Source organism: Globicephala melas, chromosome 3 (genome assembly GCF_963455315.2).
Source record: "Globicephala melas chromosome 3, mGloMel1.2, whole genome shotgun sequence".
In the NCBI taxonomy this organism is placed as follows: Eukaryota; Metazoa; Chordata; class Mammalia; order Artiodactyla; family Delphinidae; genus Globicephala; species Globicephala melas.
In genome coordinates, this window is record NC_083316.1 from 7,571,990 (window position 1) to 7,591,679 (window position 19,690).

General features: G+C 41.2%; 1 protein-coding gene across 8 annotated transcripts in view; it reads right to left on the reverse strand.

The window, feature by feature from the left end:
* Positions 1 to 19,690, reverse strand: part of SEMA5A (semaphorin 5A) — a 479,287-nt gene that overhangs the window by 233,935 nt on the left and 225,662 nt on the right. For all 8 annotated transcript variants that reach the window (XM_030856554.2, XM_060295649.1, XM_060295648.1 and 5 more), the window contains one exon: positions 6,132 to 6,177. In XM_030856554.2, coding sequence (XP_030712414.1) covers positions 6,132 to 6,177 — 46 coding nt within the window. The remainder of the gene's footprint in view (positions 1 to 6,131; positions 6,178 to 19,690) is intronic.

Genomic DNA, 19,690 nt, shown 5'->3' on the forward strand with positions numbered 1-19,690 from the left:
ACTCTTGGTCTTTCACTTTAATACACTGAGGTATGTTTGAAAAATCACAATATTCCATATAGAGCCATTCTACCTCATGGTATATTTATATGTGAATATTTTTGTGGTGATGCTAAGGGACTTACCTCAAACAGATAATGTTCACTGGGGGTAATAATAACCATGTACCGACCCGATCCTTGCTCAAACCTTGACTGCTTCAGAAACTCCACTAGTGACGTCTCAACTTTATTAGGGAGAAAAAGGGGAAAAGAACCCTTGATTCGGGGTTCTGTTGATGCCCGTTCCGGACTGTGGTCAGTATCAAGCTTATCAGGCAGTCTGACCTCATAGTTCGTTTTCTCACTCTAAAGCCACTTCACAAAAGTCCATTTTTCTTATCAGTGGGTTTCCACATGGTTCCACAAGCTGAGTCGCAAGGCACAACCACGTTGGATGGACAACGTGCTCCTGTGGATAATGCCGGCAGCCCATGGCCCACCCTGCCCTCACCGCTTGGGCAGGAAGAAGAGCTGGGACTCTTCTTCTCCTCTCACTAAAAACGGAAGTTGGGATAATCAAGTCACTGTGTGGGGACCACCTTGGTGTGAGGAAGGGAAGATGGAAGGATGCACCACAGGTGTGCATCATGCTCCCGCTGCAGCTGGGAACTGTGCTGGCTGAAGTACACACACTAGCGCATCGAATTTGGGGGTCATTGACTGGGGGGAGGGGCTTAGAACTCTGTGAAAATCACTAAATAGAAGGAAAAAAAAGGAACCTTGTTCAACAACTGCTTTCTCATTACTGATCCTAAAACAATGTCCAGGCAGAAGAATTTAGGGCAGAAGAAAAGTGCAGAGCAGTATCGAGCAGACAGGTGACTGGTACATAAGAAAGGAATGGATCAGAGTCAGGAAATACGTATACTGTCCTAGAAACTTCCTGTGGGGTGAGAGTATGCACACGTGTGTTTTAGGATGCCTCTTCCAGCAGGCATTCCTCACTGCTCTCGTCGCTGGCTTTCATTACTTTCCTTCTCTTGAATTTAGGGACAAAAATATGAAATTCACCCATGCCCTACTAATGATAAGTTTTAAAAAGTTGCAGAGTGAACATATGTATTAAATATCAAGGGATTCAAACTTTCACAGACATTTGTCTTGAGTCTATCACCTGCCAGGTAACTGCATCTAATGATCTACTTTCATCTAATACTGAGGAGACAACAATTCAAACCCTCCTCACAGCACAGAGTGAATTTCAATCTGAGACAAGAGGGGCTCGTCAGAAATAAAGGCTGAGCCTATGAAATGCATCCGAGGGTCATCAGCCCAAACAGACTCAAGGTGGGTTACAAAGAGGTGACAGTTAAAGTGAGACCGAAGGATTGGCGGTCTTCTTCTAGATCGAGGAGAGGATGGGGTTAAAATTGTTCACAAGAAAGAGGACATGAGAAGATGCTAAAAGTTGGGAAATGGCCTCCAGTCTGGGAAGCTATAAGCAGCTTGGCATTACAGACACAGGGAAGTATCCCGAGGTGATGGGGGGCTGCCCCTGGGAAGTGGACCCTGCTGTCAGGCAGAGAGGGGCCAGGTCAAACGAAGCGTTGTCTGCTGTTAAATAAGGGCTGTCACTGATTCTCAGTTCTAATTCTCTCCACTGTTCATGCAAATTGCTCTTCCTTCCTCATTTTCCCATGTTTCAACAATTACTTTCTATCTTCAAAGAGAGAAGGAAGGAGAAAAGTTTTAGCCTACTATATCCAAATTAATCCGGATGGTCCCTGGAGAAAACAATATTTCTACAACATAACTGAAGGCGTACAAGTCATAAACACTTCTGCTTCTCATGATCTTAAAGTGCACTGTCCAGTTGGGTAGCAACAGCTCCACTGAGCTCTTGAATGGTGGCTAGTCCAAATTCACATGTGCTCTAAGAGTGAAATACACCCCAGAGTTTGAAGACTTAATACAATTAAAATAAAGAAATGTATCTCATTATTTTTTTGTAATTATTACATGTTAAAATGATATTACTTGAGATATAACAAGCAAAATATATTAAAAATAATTTCCCCCGAAGGGATTAAGAGGTACCAACTACTATGTATAAAATAAATAAGCTACAAGGATATATTGCAGCACAGGGACTATAGCCAATATTTTATAATAACTATAAATGAAATATAACCTTTAAAAATTGTGAATCACTATGCTGTATACCTGAAACTTATATAATATTGTACATCAACTATAGCTCAATAAAAAAATTGTCCCCTGTTTCTTTGTACTTGTTTCAATGTGACCATCAGATAATCTTAAACTACCCATGAGGTTCACATTATGTCTTTACTGGACAGTGCTGTTTGTAACACCAGTACAGCCCTTTCTTGATCAGTGTGCTTAGCCTTTTTTGTTACCCTTAGAAACGGTCATTTAACTTAAAATAAAGTATTCATAGAAATCAAAAGGACAACTTAACTGGAGACATGTATGAAAAAGCAGTCTGTCCTAAAGAATTCCCAGAGTCCTCTCTCCACAGTGAGTGAAAGGTAAGCTGCAGAGCATCGTACACAACCACGAAGCACAACAGAGGAGGGTGGCGCTGTGTGTACCCACCGCACCGCGTGGTCTGACGTCTGTTATTAGGGCCGTGTTGTCAAAGCTTCCATTCGGAAAGCCCCTGTCATCCTGCTTGGCCCTATGTCAGCAGCCTGTGCTCTCTCTTACCAGGAGGTGATGCTGATGAGTTTTCCAAACCTCAATAAGAACACTTCAATTTCATCAGTAACCTCAACCTGATTTCCACCAAAAGGTAGTCATGACAATGAGAAGCAATAATGAGGAAACTACAGTTAGTTCCCTTGCCCCTAAAATAACATTATACACACAGTAATGGCAAATGCATCTCCTGATTTTTTGCAGCTATTTATTTCAAAATAACATCGAGAAAAGTTGCAAGCAAAGTTCAATGGACTCTCATAAACCCTTCACCTAGATTCTTAGAGTTCCCTCATTAACATTTTATCGTACTTGTTCTATCATTCTTTCTCTCTGTGTGCATGCATGCATGCGTGTGTGTGTGCATGTGTATGCCCATAAACATATATATATATGTATATACACATAGAGTAATTTTTTAAATCACCTCAGAATAAGTTTCAGAAATGATACTCTTCACCCTTATTTATCTCAGAAGGTTTGTCTAAAGAACAAAGATATTCTCCTTCATAATCACATTACAGTTACCAAAGTCAGGATATTAATACATTTCTACTATCTTCTCCGCAGACAGTAAAATTTCACCAGTTGTCCCAAGAGTGTCCTTTACAACAAGAAAAAATTATTTTCCTGTTCCAAGATGCAATTTGAATCAAATGTTTCATTCAGTTGACATGTGTACTTTTTTTCCCCTTTATGATAGAATAGCTCTTTTTTCTTTTGACTTGGTGATTTTTGAAGAGTAGAGACCAGTTTTTTGTAGAATGGCCTTCAGGTTTGGTCTGTGTGATGGTTCCTCATGATGAAACTGGTTATAATTTTTGGCTTTAATATCGTGGAAATCTTGCTGTGGCCTTTTCAGTGCATCTAATCAGGAAGCTTATACTAACTCTTTGCCCCATTCCTAGCGAAAGTACCTTTAACTAGCTGGTTATCATGGTACTGGTCAGCTATCTTCATTATCAAGTCACAGGTTTTCCTCTGGCAATTAATACGTATTTTATAGGTAAAGACTTTGAGACTATATAGCTATCTTGGTCATCATCAAACTCTCACCCACAAATTTTGCATCCATTGATCATTTTTGCCTGAATCAGTTTTTAGTGTGAGTGTTGTCAAATTATAATTTTCTAATTAAATCATTCCTTCAACATTTATTAGTTGGCATTTTAGAGTAAGGAAGAGCAGTCCCTTCTGTCTCATTTGTTTATTCATTTATTTTTATGTTAGTGTTTACTCATAGTATTTACTCATAGTTGATTCACTGTGTTATAACCTGATACTATCATTACTTATTCTAACAATCAAATTGTCCCAGATTTCTTCAGTGAGCCCACATCAAGCTGGCTCCTATAACCTTTTGACCTGGTCTCATCATTCTTTGAGTACTCCCTTAATTTCTGAAACATCAAAATCTTCCAGGCTTATCTGGAACTTTGGTTGTCCAGGCCCTGGAATCAGCTACTTCTCCAAGAAGGCTTGGTTCTTTTTTTTTTTATTTTTGGCCACACAGCATGTGGGATCTTAGTTCCTGACCAGTGATCCACACCCCCTGCAGTGGAAGCTCAAAGTCCTAACCACTGGACCACCAGGGAAGTCCCAAGGCTTGGTTCGTTTTAATGGAGAATGAAATTTAGAAACCAAGTACTGGGTATTAAGTGTGCTCATTGCTATTAGAATGACAATATTCTAGACCTTCTCAGCCACAGGAGCTGGGAAACTAGGAAATCAATGCACATGGATATGGAAACATACGTTGGCGCACACACACATATCTGCACATTTCACTTTTTCGGCACACACAGGATGCCAAATAATATACTATACCCTGAGAATCAAAATGAGCATAATCCTATCGAATGATCTATATATTTTATAAAAGATTATTTAAAACCAGAGCTTTAAAATGGTATTCTGCATTAACTGCTGATCATTCTGAGTTCTTATTAATACACTCATAATTTTACCAATGATCAACTCATTTAAAGACTTCACTTATATTACCAAATTGCAGTGGAAAGACAATTCATTGTCCAGTGTGATGAAATAATTATAAGAAGTTATTATTTATTGTTATCACTTTTAAAAAACAAAAGTGATTAACATTTGTTGCAAAAGTACTATGCCTTATCTCTTGTGCATGCCTTACTCTATTTAATTCTAGCAAAGACAGTATGGGGTTGGTAGTGTTTTGTGGTCATTCCACAGATGAGGAAACCCCCAATTGCTGGGAGTCACAGAGCTAGATCACAAATCCAGGTCTATGGGTTTTCAAAGTGCTTTATCAATATTAGTTTTCTGGGGGGTACTGGCTTATTTTAAAGACCTGGTGAATAAAACATAGATTTACTATTAAACCCTAGATCTAAAGTTTCCTGAATGTTCCCAAATATCAGCATCACATAAGAGAAGAAAATAATATAAACTTCTCTCCAATCACTTCTTAGAACTCTGGTAGATGAGGGTGATTAAAGAATTTTTCCGAACTACACATAGCCCAAGGATTCTGGCATGCTCCATGGGGAATTCCAGAATCTTGGTGAAGTGGGTATTTATGCCATGACCCTGTCCTTCTCCAAGGAGACCCTTCTAAAAGACTAACAGGGTGAAGTGGGCCTTTGTGGTTCAGATCTGCCACTAAAATAAACACTCTATCCAGGCATAAGCATCTCAGGTTCCTCCTCCTTCAAACCGCAAAAAAACACAAGTAGGTAAATTTCATTTTTATCTATCATCACTAATTCTTTGTTATATGTGGTTTTTTTGTTTGTTTGTTTGCGGTACGCGGACCTCTCACTGTTGTGGCCTCTCCCGTTGCGGAGCACAGGCTCCGGACGTGCAGGCTCAGCGGCCATGGCTCACGGGCCCAGCCGCTCCGCAGCATGTGGGATCTTCCCGGACCGGGGCACGAACCCATGTCCCCTGCATCGGCAGGCAGACTCCCAACCACTGCACCACCAGGGAAGCCCTATATGTGGTTTTTAAGCCGTAGAGTCATATTTATTTAATTATAAATAATAAAGAGGAAACAAAGGTGTTTTTCTAAAGGGGGCTGATTTTTACAAGAATATGGTGGCTGGATGCATCACACTAAATAATCAATGATGATTCTAACTAGGGGGAAAAGGCCACTTCCTAACATTGAGGAAATGCCCTTTGAATTATCTATCATTTGGGGAAGAGTAAATCAGGGTGATACCCATGAAAGGAGGAGAGGCCGCACAGTAGGAAGAGGGCTAATTGGGAATTAAGGCAGGTGATGACTCATGTCAAAGAGGGCAGCCAGGCATCCCATGGCCTGACCTGCTGAGGAAGGAACGGTCTGCTCTGGCTTGATTAATACCTTCACATACATCTGTCTTCATCCCCTCAAACACGGAGCTAATTGAGATAAAAAATGAAAGTTTGAGAAAAATAAATTGCACCTACCTGGATCAGAGACAAATCCTCAAGCTGTAATCTGAAGAGGTAGTTTCTACAAAATACAAAAAGAGAGCAGTTTCATTTTTAATAGATCTAAAAAAATTACAGTACGTAAAAATTATGAGAATAAGGGGAAAAAAACCCAACAATTTTTGGCTTCTGAAGCAATCTCCTGCTAAGACTGTGTGTCACACAGTTTTCCTTGGAACTCAGAGTTCAAAGAGACGTTCAATACGTCAACAGAAACACACATTTGAGACTGGTGAGAAAGCTAAGGAATAAGGGGTGGGGACTAAGGTATATCTAAATTATTAATCAGCTCTCTTAATCGATGTGAAATGGACAAGCGGAAGTGGGTCTTTAATGCTGAAACTGAGTTTAAGTTAAGCAAGATGATATAAAACCACTCTTCACGAGCCTTTATCCTGACAGATCACCTACATTCACCATGTTGTATAATTAAAACACATCCAGGTTTTGAATTCACCAATGGTCTGAGCATTACACTGCTCTGCCTCGCTGGATGGATTCAGTGTGTAATAAGTTTAGAAGCATGAACTTGTTGTCTGTCTGACTGTTTGAAAGAGTCAGCTCTGGCTGCCCAAGCGTGAAAGAGGAAGCCAGAGAAAAGGAAGCGATCAGCTTTCAACAACGAAGGGGAAGAACCGTGAAATACACAACAGAGATCCGCAGAGCTGGGGGGGGGGGGGGGGGATGTAGCAGTCACGTGAGACTTTGAACTGCACTGTTGTGACTTTTAGAAACAAGGGATTGGCCTCCAGCTCAAGCCATGAACGAACATCTCCTTAACATCATGTAGATGAGAAGCTGGTGCAGCAGGAAAGCAACCCAAGGATGGATGGCGGAGAAGGTCCACCCAGGTGTGAGCAACGATGGCAGGGAGAAATTGGCATGTAGTGGGAAGCAGCCCCTCAGAACGCATGAGTGGGGAGGGGTCTCGGAGAAGCTGAGGCTATTGTTATAATGGACTGGTCCAAGGTGATTACTGTGGCATCAGGAGAATAACAAAACTCCCCCGGCACCAGCAAGAAACAAAAGTAAATGACTTTCATTCTCTGGGAAGGCGGGCAGATGTCAGAAGTGAACACGCTGTCCCAGTAGAGGTGACAAGGGACAGCCACGACAGGCCATGGGCACAGCCCTGAGAGAACCAAGAAACATCCCTATGGTGTGGATGCAACGGGGAGCACAAATCAACAGGGACGACTCCATCCCGGGCAGGCTGCTACCAGTAGCACGCATGCACTGCCGGAGGAACAGAAGGGATTCCAATCACCTTTAGGGCGGGCTCACGAGTCCCAGGCAGCGCCCCCTGCGCGCTCAGTGTTCTCACAATGTGCCCCCCGCCACGGGAACACTGCCATCCTGCACGCTGAAAACTGCCTCCTCAACCACTACAATGGCTTGTTCAACATACTCTTTCTGAGCCTCCAATTTAACCTCCGAAACAACACCAGAGAAGCAGTGCGTGGCACGTGGCGCTTCCCTCACAAAGCCATTGGGAGAAGCGTCCCCTCTCTTTCCTTACAGTCGAATCATCCCTCTACGCAGAGCTCAGGATGCCTTTGAGGAGGGAATGTGGCAGCAGAGTCTACTTCTGTTTAGTCTGCAAGTTTTCCACCAGAAAGGTCGTCCTGCGGCGGAAGGAATGAGAACTCAGCGCAGACACGGGGGAGCGGAGCCGAGCTGCCAAGGTAAACGCCACTGGAGGCTGCCTGGCATTCGAAGAGTTGCCAGGCTCTCACGTGATGTGGAACAGATACCAGCACAACTGCTCTAAGAGACTTTAGAGATCTACACGTACACACAGATAAATCTTTCAGATGATGGGCTTAGAAGAGGCCCCAGAGGCAATTACTGGCCCCGACGCACTCGCACTCATTGCCTTTATGAGCGCCACGGCTCCCTACCCTCAGGCTGGCTACATCGTGGGCTTCCAGCTGCAGGAAGCTGCCAACAGCCCCTGCCCCTCCACTACGGGGGGCAGTGTTGCCTAGTGGTTAAGGACATTTGTGTCCATCAACAGATGAATGGATAAAGAAGTGTGACATATATACAATGGAATATTACTCAGCCATAAAAAGAAACAAAATTGAGTTATTTGTAGTGAGGTGGATGGATCTAGAGTCTGTCATACAGAGTGAAGTAAGTCAGAAGGAGAAAAACAAATACCGTATGCTAACACACATATACGGAATCGAAGAGAAAAAAAAAAAAGGTCATGAAGAACCTAGGGGCAAGACGGGAATAAAGACACAGACCTACTAGAGAATGGACTTGAGGACACGGGGAGGGGGAAGGGTAAGGTGGGACGAAGTGAGAGAGTGGCATGGACATATATATATACACTACCAAACGTAAAATAGATAGCTAGTGGGAAGCAGCCGCATAGCACAGGGAGATCAGCTCGGTGCTTTGTGACCACCTAGAGGGGTGGGATAGGGAGGGTGGGAGGGAGGGAGACACAAGAGGGAAGAGATATGGGAACATATGTATATGTATAATGGATTCATTTTGTTATAAAGCAGAAACTAACACACCATTGTAAAGCAATTATACTCCAATAAAGATGTTAAAAAAAAAAAAAAAGAACATTTGTGCAAAGGCCAAAGCTCTGCCACCAGACAACCTGGGCGGGCAGGGGGAAAGCTGAGCACTGTATGCTTCAATCTTTTCAACTGTAAAATGGAGCTAACAGTCATATCTACCCCCGATGTTGTTGTGAGGTTTAAAGCCAAGGAAAACACTTAGAATAATGGTGTCTGAGCCATTATCAGCACTCAATTAACAGTAGCTACTTCTAGGCAGTTTACGGAAAATATTAAAATTTCCAGCCATGTTGAAATTCTCAGCATCTTCTCCATTTAGGGAGAAGGAAAGAGCATTTCCGCCCTCCAGCAATGGCAGGTTACGGGCATAAGCAGGCACATTTACCTCTGTGTGTTCAGGTATTGGGGTTGTTGTCAGTAGGGATGGTGGCGGCACCACTGGATTTTTAGGAAAGAAGATAACATTGTTTATCTTGTCTTGGTTCTGGGACCCAGTCATCCCACTCTTTCCAACTCACTGGCTCTTTTAAGAAAAACTTTTCTACAAATATTCCCAAAAAAGAAGCCATTCATATTTTTAATCAATGAATTGGTTGAGAGCTTTGATGATATTGCAAGGCTCTCTCTCTCTCTCTCTCTTTCTCTCCTCCCACCCCTGCCCCACACACATACACGTATACAAGCATGAATGCCCACACTACAGTATCTGTCTCTGAGAACTTTCTAGAAAGGCAGCTCTCATACACTAAGGAAGAGCTGGAAGGCCTTCACATAACTGAGGAAAGAAGATGGTAGTGTCCATGATTTTCTGTGGAGCTATGGGCAGGGTGACTGGACAGAAAAGTTCCAAGTCTCTCTCGTTGTGCTAAGGGTAGAAGGAGGTATAGAGCTCATTCTCTGGGTCCCGTTTTCAGGTGTTTTTCACGGGGGAAGTGTTATGGTCTGAATGTTGATTTCTCCCCAAAATTCGTATGTTGAAATCCAACCCTCAAAGGTGACGGTATTAGGAGGTAGGGCCTTTGGCAGGTGATTTGGTCATAAGGGTGGAACCCTCACAAATGGGATTAGTGCCCTTATAAAAGAGGCTCCAGAGAGCTCCCTTGCCCCTTCCACCATGTGTGGACGCAGCAAGAAGTTGGCCATCTGCAACCTAGGAGAGGACCCTCACCAGAACCCAACCAGGCTGACACCCTGATCTTGGACCTCCAAGCCCCAGAAATGTGAGACATAAATCTCTGTTTATAAGCCACCAGTCTGTGGTATTTTGTAAGAGCAGCCCAAATGGACTGAGACAGGAAGACACTGATTTATGATGACAAACATGCCACACTCTCAGCCTATTTCTCTCCAACAAAATCTAACTCTGCTGGCCACTTCTGCCTCTCAGGTCCCAACAGTCTGAAAAGGGACCCCTCTGTTCCCCCAGGCATTACCTAGGTGGATTTCAACCATTTACTCTTCCTTCCACAGACATCTGAGAACTATGGTACCCGCACAACCATCTCATCAGTAATCAATCAGTATGGCAGAGGTATTCAATAGGAGAAAAGAAGGGGCAGAGAAGAGGGGCATGCTTACTAGGAAAAACAACACAGTAATTATGAGATACCATCACCACCACCACCATCACCATGCCCAAGACCCTAATAAAGAGAAGCACCAAGGTTTTGAAATTTTCCTTTGGTATTTCCTGGGTTACAAGATGTAAGGTGGTGATCTTTTAACCCATCCTCAATTTTTTTTGACCTAAAAAAATCATAGAACCCAAGAATTTGGAGCTAGGTTGTCATTAGAAAGTATATACCCCTCAACTTTTAGATGAGGAAACTTCTGTAAATTAGGAGGTGCACTGTGATTTATCCAAGATTATTAGGATTCAGAGAAAGTTCTATGATTAGAAACAAGACCCCCCACACACACTTTGCTGTCCCTTATCCCATTGTGCCAAATGGCGTCACTAGTCAGTCATCCAATGTCCCTTTCTAATTTAACTGGCACCAAACACACACACACATACAAGGGAATCATTCTTACAGTACAATTATTTCGTCATCATTGTTCATTCACAGGTGCATTTACAAATCATTTTGAGACAATTCAAGTCTTAGCACTACTCATAACAAGCTTTTGACAAAATTCAACACCCATTTATGATAAAAACCCTCCAGAAAGTAGGCATAGAGGGAACTCTCCTCAACATAATAAAGGCCATATATGACAAACCCACAGCCAATATCATTCTCAATGGTGAAAAACTGAAACCATTTCCACTAACATCAGGAACAAGACAAGGTTGCCCACTCTCACCACTATTATTCAACATAGTTTTGGAAGTTTTACCCATAGCAATCAGAGAAGAAAAAGAAATAAAAGGAATACAAATCGGAAAAGAAGAAGTAAAGCTGTCACTGTTTGCAGATGACATGATACTATACATAGAGAACCCTAAAGATGCTACCAGAAAACTACTAGAGCTAATCAATGAATTTGGTAGAGTAGCAGGATACAAAATTAATGCACAGAAATCTCTTGCATTCCTATACACTAATGATGAAAAATCTGAAAGTGAAATTAAGGAAACTCCCAGGAGGGGAGGTGTGGAGAGTGACCTGTGCTTGCACACAGGCTGCTTGGCGGCGGCGGCAGCAGCCTTAGCATCTCATGCCTGTCTCTGGGGTCCCCGCTGATAGCCCCGGCTCCTGCCCATCTCTGGAGTTCCTTTAAGCGGCGCTCTGGATCTCCTCTCCTCGCGCACCCTGAAAAAATGGTCTCTTGGCTCTTAGGCAGTTCCAGACTTTTCCCGGACTCCCTCCCGGCTAGCCGTGGTGCACTAACCCCCTGCAGGCTGTGTTCACGCTGCCAACCCCAGTCCTCTCCCTGGGATCCGACCAAAGCCCAAGCCTCAGCTCCCAGCCCCCGCCCGCCCCGCCGGGTGAGCAGACAAGCCTCTCGGGCTGGTGAGTGCCGGTCAGCACCGATCCTCTGTGCGGGAATTTCTCCACTTTGCCCTCCGCACCCCTGTTGCTGTGCTCTCCTCCGTGGCTCCGAAGCTTCCCCCGCTGCCCACCCCCGGTCTCCGCCAGTGAAAGGGCTTCTAGTGTGTGGAAACGTTTCCTATTTCACAGCTCCCTCCCACTGGTGCAGGTCCCGTCCCTATCCTTTTGTCTCTGTTTATTCTTTTTTCTTTTGCCCTACCCAGGTACGTGGGGAGTTTCGTGCCTTTTGGGAGGTTTGAGGTCTTCTGGCAGCGTTCAGTAGGTGTTCTGTAGGGGTTGTTCCACATGTAGATGTATTTCTGATGTATTTGTGAGGAGGAAGGTGATTTCCGTGTCTTACTCTTCCGCCATCTTGAAGCTCCTCTCAACAATTTTTTTAAAAAATTGTGAAGGATGAAACATACATGAAAAATTTGTGGAATTCCCTAATCACCTCCCTGGACCTCAGAATCTGACAAAACATAGAGTGGATTCCAGTATTCGCAAAACCCTGTCCTTAAACTATTTGGTCCCAAATACAATGCCAAGTATTTTTGCTTGGAAAAAATCCAGCTCAGCTAGCAACATGAGGGACCAGAAATCTCCCAAGACAGCTTGATCCATCACAGTTTAGGTCAACGACCTATGAAGTTAAAGGTTACAAAAAGAAAGAAAATCTTCTAAAGGGAATAAAAAATGGATACTCCCAAATGCTGGGTCACTCGGGCACTAAAGTAAGATCTATGGTTCCCTGCAATTGGCAGCTCTCCAGGGCACTGCAGAAGAGGCAACCACTTTACCTTACAATTGTAAGCACACAGAGGAGGAAAAACAATATATGTGAGGTTCACAAGAAAGGCTACCAACCTTTCCAACAAGAAGGAGTAATGCTTCTGGCTCCCAGCCAAAAGGAATGCTAACCAAATGTTTCACATAAGGTCAGTTTCTCTAGTAGGGCAATGCTTTGAGCAACCCAAAATATTTAAGTGGCCTCATTAATCTTCCTAACACCCCTAGATGTAAATAGGTAGTGATGAGGAATACAGCCATATTCTTCAGGGAGAAAGGCAGTGGTGCAGAAGGTTAAGAGATTAGATTCTAGGAGCGTATTAGTTGTGTAGCTTAGGGGAGCTAGTCTCTGTTGCCAGGTCCCCCCTCTCATCATAGAAGTACAAAGCAAGAGTTTAACCAGGCTGTAAAGGTTCAATTTTATGGCCATAGTAAATGAAAGTATGGGATCTTCTTTCCTTGGTGTGAACTTACTTTTTTTCAAATGCCTTGGAATAAAATTTGACATTGCACATTCAAATGTAGTAACCGTATTACTTTTAGGAGTGATATATGAGGAATACAGAAATCCAATCAACTGAATAATTCAAATCACAAAGCCATTTAATTTGGCAGATACAAACTGACAATTGTGAAGCCCATTCATCCTTCCCCCACTGGACACCTGAGTGTGTGGTCTCCCTCTTCACCAGAGTGTATTTCTTTTTGACTATAGGACTGAATAACTCATTCCTACCTCTCATCACATCCCCCAGTGGCCTATTAGCAGCAAATCACTAAGCACAACAACATAGTCTCTGAGGTAGCAGTGATGGCCTTAATAGACAAAGTTCATTTGTGTCTTCATGTAAAGTAATAAAATTCAGCCAGCATTAAAGAAAAGGTTGAGCCATCATGAGCATATTAACTAAATGATTCATTTTATCTAGAGAGACTATAAAACTCAACTCTGACCTCCATTAATTATGAAAGACACAGGTGTTTTAAAATGACATTCTCTTAGAATAACTCAGTTGGTCTCTGATGAATATAGCTATAAAATCAAAGGAAAAAATTCCAAGTTCTTATTGAACATGTAGGTCAGAGGCTTGCTTATAACTGAGGAGCAGAAGATGGAATAATTAAGAAAGACAGACTTGCACTTGGCACTAAGAAAATCAAGTAAATTGAAAAGAGACAGTAAACCTATAAAAAATGTTTTAAACAACAGTGATAGAAACTTATGTTTTTTGTTTAATAAAAGTTTAGACCATTGTTGATGATGAAACAATCTGAGGATAGAATACCCACTGCACGTAAACTGTGACCACTTGGGTAAATGTGATAGTGAAGCTAGTCTCACCTGTACCTGTGCCAGCTTCATCTGCTCTGTGATTTCCGTTCACTGCACGATTCTATCCTAACTTTGTCAATAACCCACTGGCACAAAGCCTGACACTGTGACTTCCTACATGACTCCCGAATTTTCAGTTGCATTGATAGACCTAAAGATTAAAATATAAGTGTGACTTTGAAGCTAAAGTAGTAACTATATCCTTTATAGCACAAAATGTTTTCATAAAAATTATTTTAATTATCTACATGTAAATATTTAATATCTCAATCACATCAAAATTTTAAGAATATGAAGATTTAATTTCAGCATGTAACCTTGTCATGTACTTCACAAACCTATCTATTCTTGCTATTCCTAAGACTTTCACTATGCCGATTGATTCTAAACAAATTCTAGGAGCCTTTATTTTTTTCTGTTATTATAACCATTCCGAAAATATCTCTTTAAAGTTCTTTTCCCATAAGTTTCTGGGACCTTAATTCAGTTTTAATATTACCAAGTTATTTTAAAGATATAGTGCTATATTTAAATAGTGGTATCACATTCCGATCACAGTTTTTGAATGTTAACTTTTGTACTTTGCTAATGTATTTTGAAATATGGTGACACATGTATAATATTATAATGTCATATTATGAGCTACCTCCTCAGTCAGAATTTTTTCAACCCTCTTCAAAAAAAATAAATATATGTACTTTAGGCTATAAAACATTTTAAATAATTCTGATTTTATTATTGTTGTTGTTACCATACGTGTCTAGTACTCACTCTCCCAAAATTGTATTGGCTTATCTCATTACCTAGCCCAAAAAGTCTATTTTAAACCCCTGAAAAGTCTTGGTTACTATATATAGGTTTCAAAGAATACATCAAATCCAAAATCAAACCATTTTAATAGTGCTCTTATATGTTTAAATACCAAGATTAAAAGGCACAGAAGTAGATGGATAACCTCTTACTATTTTGCAAGTAGAATCAAATAACAAAGGTGGATTTTTAGTGGCATGCAACAATTAAGACCAGTGCTGTTAGCAAATTTCAGAGATAAGAAACCAGAAAAACCTTTTCCCATAAGCATATTTAGGGACAAAGTTACTAATCAATACTGTCAGTAATCACACTGATAATTTAAATTTTATTATGTTCTAAATATTATGTGCAAATCTCTGAGTGCTTTGAGGGTTACAGATGGTGACTTAACTGCTCTAAATTTAACTCACGACTTCTGCTTTTGCTGGTCCATTGGGTATTTGATTTGTTCCTTTCATTTTTCAGTTAATAGAGATCATTTTTCATTTGAAAAAATACCGTGTTATTCTATGATTCCTTTCACCTATGCTTTCCTAGGAATATTCACTCTTCAAATTATCTCCATATACACTATTTTTCTGGGTTATCTTCAGAGTTAGTAAAATCTGAGATTTTTTTTCTCATGTAGCTTCAAATAATCGAAGAATTACAGCTCATTTTTCAAATGCTCAGTCCCAGCTGATGTCATTACAACAAGCCACACTTTCAAATCTCACTCCCAAATCTTATCTTTGACCCTTGCCCTCAGCCACCAATCGTGATTGGCCATCAACCACTGTCAAACTCAGCTCTGAAATACTTCTCAAATCTGACTTGTCTCCATTTGCACTTTCACTGCCTAAGTTGAAGTTCTCACTACTGTCTCCTGATCCCTAGCCCCCGATTGCTATCCATACCTCCAAACTCTAGTGCACACTGCACGCAGTTATGGTGGAAGCACCTCCCTAATGCAAACCTGAGCATGTAAATGTATGGCCTTAGAAATCTCCTGAGTTCCTACTGTCTTTAGCAGAGGTTCTCAAATTTTCCAGGCCAGGAGATTACCAGAGGCTTGATTAAACCAAATATTCCAACATTACTTCTAGAAAGTCTAATTCAAATGTTCTGAGGAGAGGCATGGCCATCAGCATTCTTGAAAGATTTCTCAGACAACTCTCCTGACTGCCGGAATTGGAACCACTGGGCTAGAGGATGAAATCCCAGCTGCTCCATAATATAATTCTCCAGCCTCATCTACAATTACTCCTCCTCTCCGTCATTAACAGGTCCAGTCAAGGTGTGTTCTTTTCAGTGTCATCAGGATCTCTGACTTCCCCGTTCTATGGTCCTTCTGGCAGGAAGACTCTCTCCCACCTGCCAGACCCCTAATTCCTCTCCGAGGCCCAACTGAAAAAGCACCTTCGCAGTGAACCCTTTTCACCCCCAAGGACCATCACCTTTCTTTCCTCTTGGTGTTTCCAAGGCCCTTTATTCAGGCCTCCCTGGAGAAATTAATTGCTTGTATTCCTCATATCCACCAGGCCAGGAGTGAGGAAATCTTTTCATGGGCTAAGTAGCAAATACTGCACCTTTGTGGTCCTGTTGGAATGACTCATCTCCGCAGTGAAAGCAGGAAGGCAGCCACAGGCAATATGCAAATGAACAGATGTGGCTGTGTGCCAATAAAACTTTATTTAAAAAATCAGGAGGCCAACCTAGGGGCCTTAGCCTGCCAACCCTTGCACTAGGCTCTAAAGTCTTTATCAGGTAGAGACTGCTGCATCTTCGTTTCACCAATGTCTAGGATACTCCCTGGCACACAGTAGGTTCAATAAATATTTGATGAATGAAGAGTAACTATGTGAACTAATTCTGATGGACCCCATGTGGGACTGGTTAGGAAACAAGCTCTCAACACTCAAAACTTGTAGCACACACATGCACTCAAAGAGGTTGGTTAATTTTTATCACACTCCTTTGTTGACTCATTCAGGGAATATGGGAAAAGGGAAGACTGTATGTATATTTATAACCTAATAAGTCACTATTCTGCTAGGTCTATCTTCTCCCCACCTCCAGCAGAGAAGAAAACGCAGAGACTATTTTGTTTTTAATAACAGCGAAAGGAAGACAATGGTTGGGCGTCTTTCCCACAGGAGTGTCTGCAGACCACCTGTTTGTTAAAAGCTCACACTCTGGGACCACCTTCCAGCCCCCTGGATCCTCAGAGCTGGAAGGAGGGGCAGAGGAAGCTGCCTTCTGAATGAATGCCCCGGGTGATACTTAGGTACACTGCTGTTGGTAAATTCTGGGCAGAAAGGTACCACAGCAAGTAGACAAAGAATGGATTCTCTTTTTTAACACAGATTAGGTTAATTAATCAAACAGGCCTGTTGGCCAACAGGGGAGAAGAGGGAGACGGAGGAAGATAAGCAAAGAGAATCTTAAGAGCAAAACACACCTATGAATCAAGAGCCAACAGGGAGAAGGAAATATTTAAACCTTAAAGTGCAGTCGAAAAAAAAATCCTGTTGGGCTGGGCTAAGAATGAAAAGCAGAAATAACAGCTCCATCCTTCCTTTCATCACCAGCTGTTTTCCTAAGTCGCATTTAATGTAAATACAATGTCAACATCATCATTACCTCGGATTTCTTTGCATGATGGGGGTTTACTGCTTTTTGGATTCACTCCTAATTGCTGATTTCACTCCACTTAGCGAGAGTTCCCTTTAAGTGTATAAACTTGACTAAAATGTGTCCTTTGGAAAATGGAAAGAAGCTGTGGCTACTGCAAGCAGAATTGCTGATCTCGTAAAAATCTCCAGTTTTTCTTTGAATTATAGACTGCTTCCAACACATTAATGCCAAGGTAAAACTTTAAAAGAAAAACAGTAATTATAACCACCAGAAAAAGAGAGAATTCTATTGGTCAGTTTTCAAAGGTGACACTTATGTGACTCTAAAATTTAGCTCCACTTGTTTAGAACCAATGGCAAAATCATTTTGAAAGGAGCAATTTACACTAATTACATAGAAGCCTGCTCATTCATTTAATGTGATCTTATGAGAACTTATGCTTGGAATACTTAAAGCAAATTCAGTCCCAGCATAACAAAAGAAAGTTAATCTTTCCCTTTTATCTTTATTTCTGAAGATTCAAACCATGGGCAAAACAATCGTTTAAAGTAATACACTAAAATTTGTCAAGACCAATTTGCTGTGACTATAGGAAAGACCAAGATTTGTCTTGAAAGCACTTGGGGTTTATTTATTTATTTATTTATTTATTTATTTATTTATTTATTTACTTATTTATTTATTTTGCCGTTTGCGGGCCGCTCACTGTTGTGGCCTCTCCCATTGCGGAGCACAGGATCCAGATGCACAGGCTCAGCGGCCATGGCTCACGGGTGGGATCTTCCCAGACCGGGGCACGAACCCGTGTCCCCTGCATCGGCAAGCGGACTCTCAACCACTGCGCCACCAGGGAAGCCCTAGTTTCTTATTTTTAGTAGTAAACATGCTGATTAGAAATCCGTGCTATTTGTCACACAGATACGTGTACAGAAATATCTTTCAATATACGGAAATAGTCTATTGACTGCAATGGCAAGTCAAAAGAGTTCCGTACAAGGCACACACATGGCTCTCGGCTGGTACTCACATGGGTACCAGCAACCCTGCTACCCTTTCAATTGATATCTTCATAATGTTCCCGTTTTAGTAGAGTTGAAATTAAAAATTTCCCAAGACATACATAAATCTTATATTTGTCATCAGTTATGATTTTCACCTGACTCAGTGTTGGGTCTATGAGCGTCAATCCCATCACCTTAATCATCAGCAGATGGGTGAGCCTCCCGGACTCACAGGCACTTGCGTGAGAGCTCACAGGTAAGTGTCCTTCCTAAAATATAGGTTGCAAGACTATGCCCTTCAATGATATGTTTCTATTACACTGAGGCTTGTTAGAGAAGAGTAAGATAACCAGAAGTCAACTTACAGGAACAAAATGAAGAAAGACCAAGAAACAAACAGAAAAGCTGGAAGAAACTCACTTTCTCTTTGATGAGAAGCTCTTTTTTTCATTACTATTGTATAGCTTTACACTACAAAAATATGGCTAATTTGTCAATGCCCTGATTATTGTCAAACACTGCTTTGTGTATGGATCAAGTTAGTTGCCATTAGGAATAACATTTGAATTCGGCACAGAATCACTTGTCATGCATACACTGAACCCAAAACACTAAAGACATATTCATTTGGAGAAGAAAATGTCATCACTCTCTCTCAGATCTGCTGTTACAGTCCTATACACCATGAAAGTGAAACTTTTATCAACTTTGTGAACTATTATTACTGTCATTACTTTTATAATTATACACAAACCTCTAAACATCAACATAGTCTTTCATTTGGAATTTTCATGTATATATAAAGTAGAAACTTTTTTTAGTGGGTTCTTTTAACAAAGAAGTATACAAATCATCCATGAACTATTATTCCAGTAGTATAAACAAACAGATCAAATACTGCGGGGACATTACTGAAAAGGTTAACTGTGATTATTTCTGAAATTGTGTTTTTTCTTTATGCTTTACAGTATTTTCTACAGTCTCTAAAATGAAAGTGCCTGAGTCTCATCACTGAAAATACAAACATGATTAGTTTTTAAAGAGGCATGGGTAAAAGAGAATATGAATATCAATGCTTTTAAAATAATATGAAAGATTATGTGCACCTTGGAAATGGTCAATTTAAGGATCCTTCCAGAAATTGCATGAATTCAGATGCAACTACCTTCGGGTACTATATAACCACAAATCACCTAAAGAGAAGTGGCTTTTTGGGTTGGTTTTGTTTTTTGTTTTTGTTTGTCTTTGTTTTCGTTTTGCAGCAGGAGAACTTCTTTTCGCAAAGAATTTTTAACTGATTTCAATTTCAGGAACATAAAGTATCTCTGGTATAAAGTGAAACCATCCAATAAATGGCTTTACAAGGCCTAGTGCTAACTATGAAAAAACAAAAATACTATCACTGTATTTTTCCACTGCTCATATATTTAAACCATTACGGATTTCTGCAATATACACCTGCTATCTA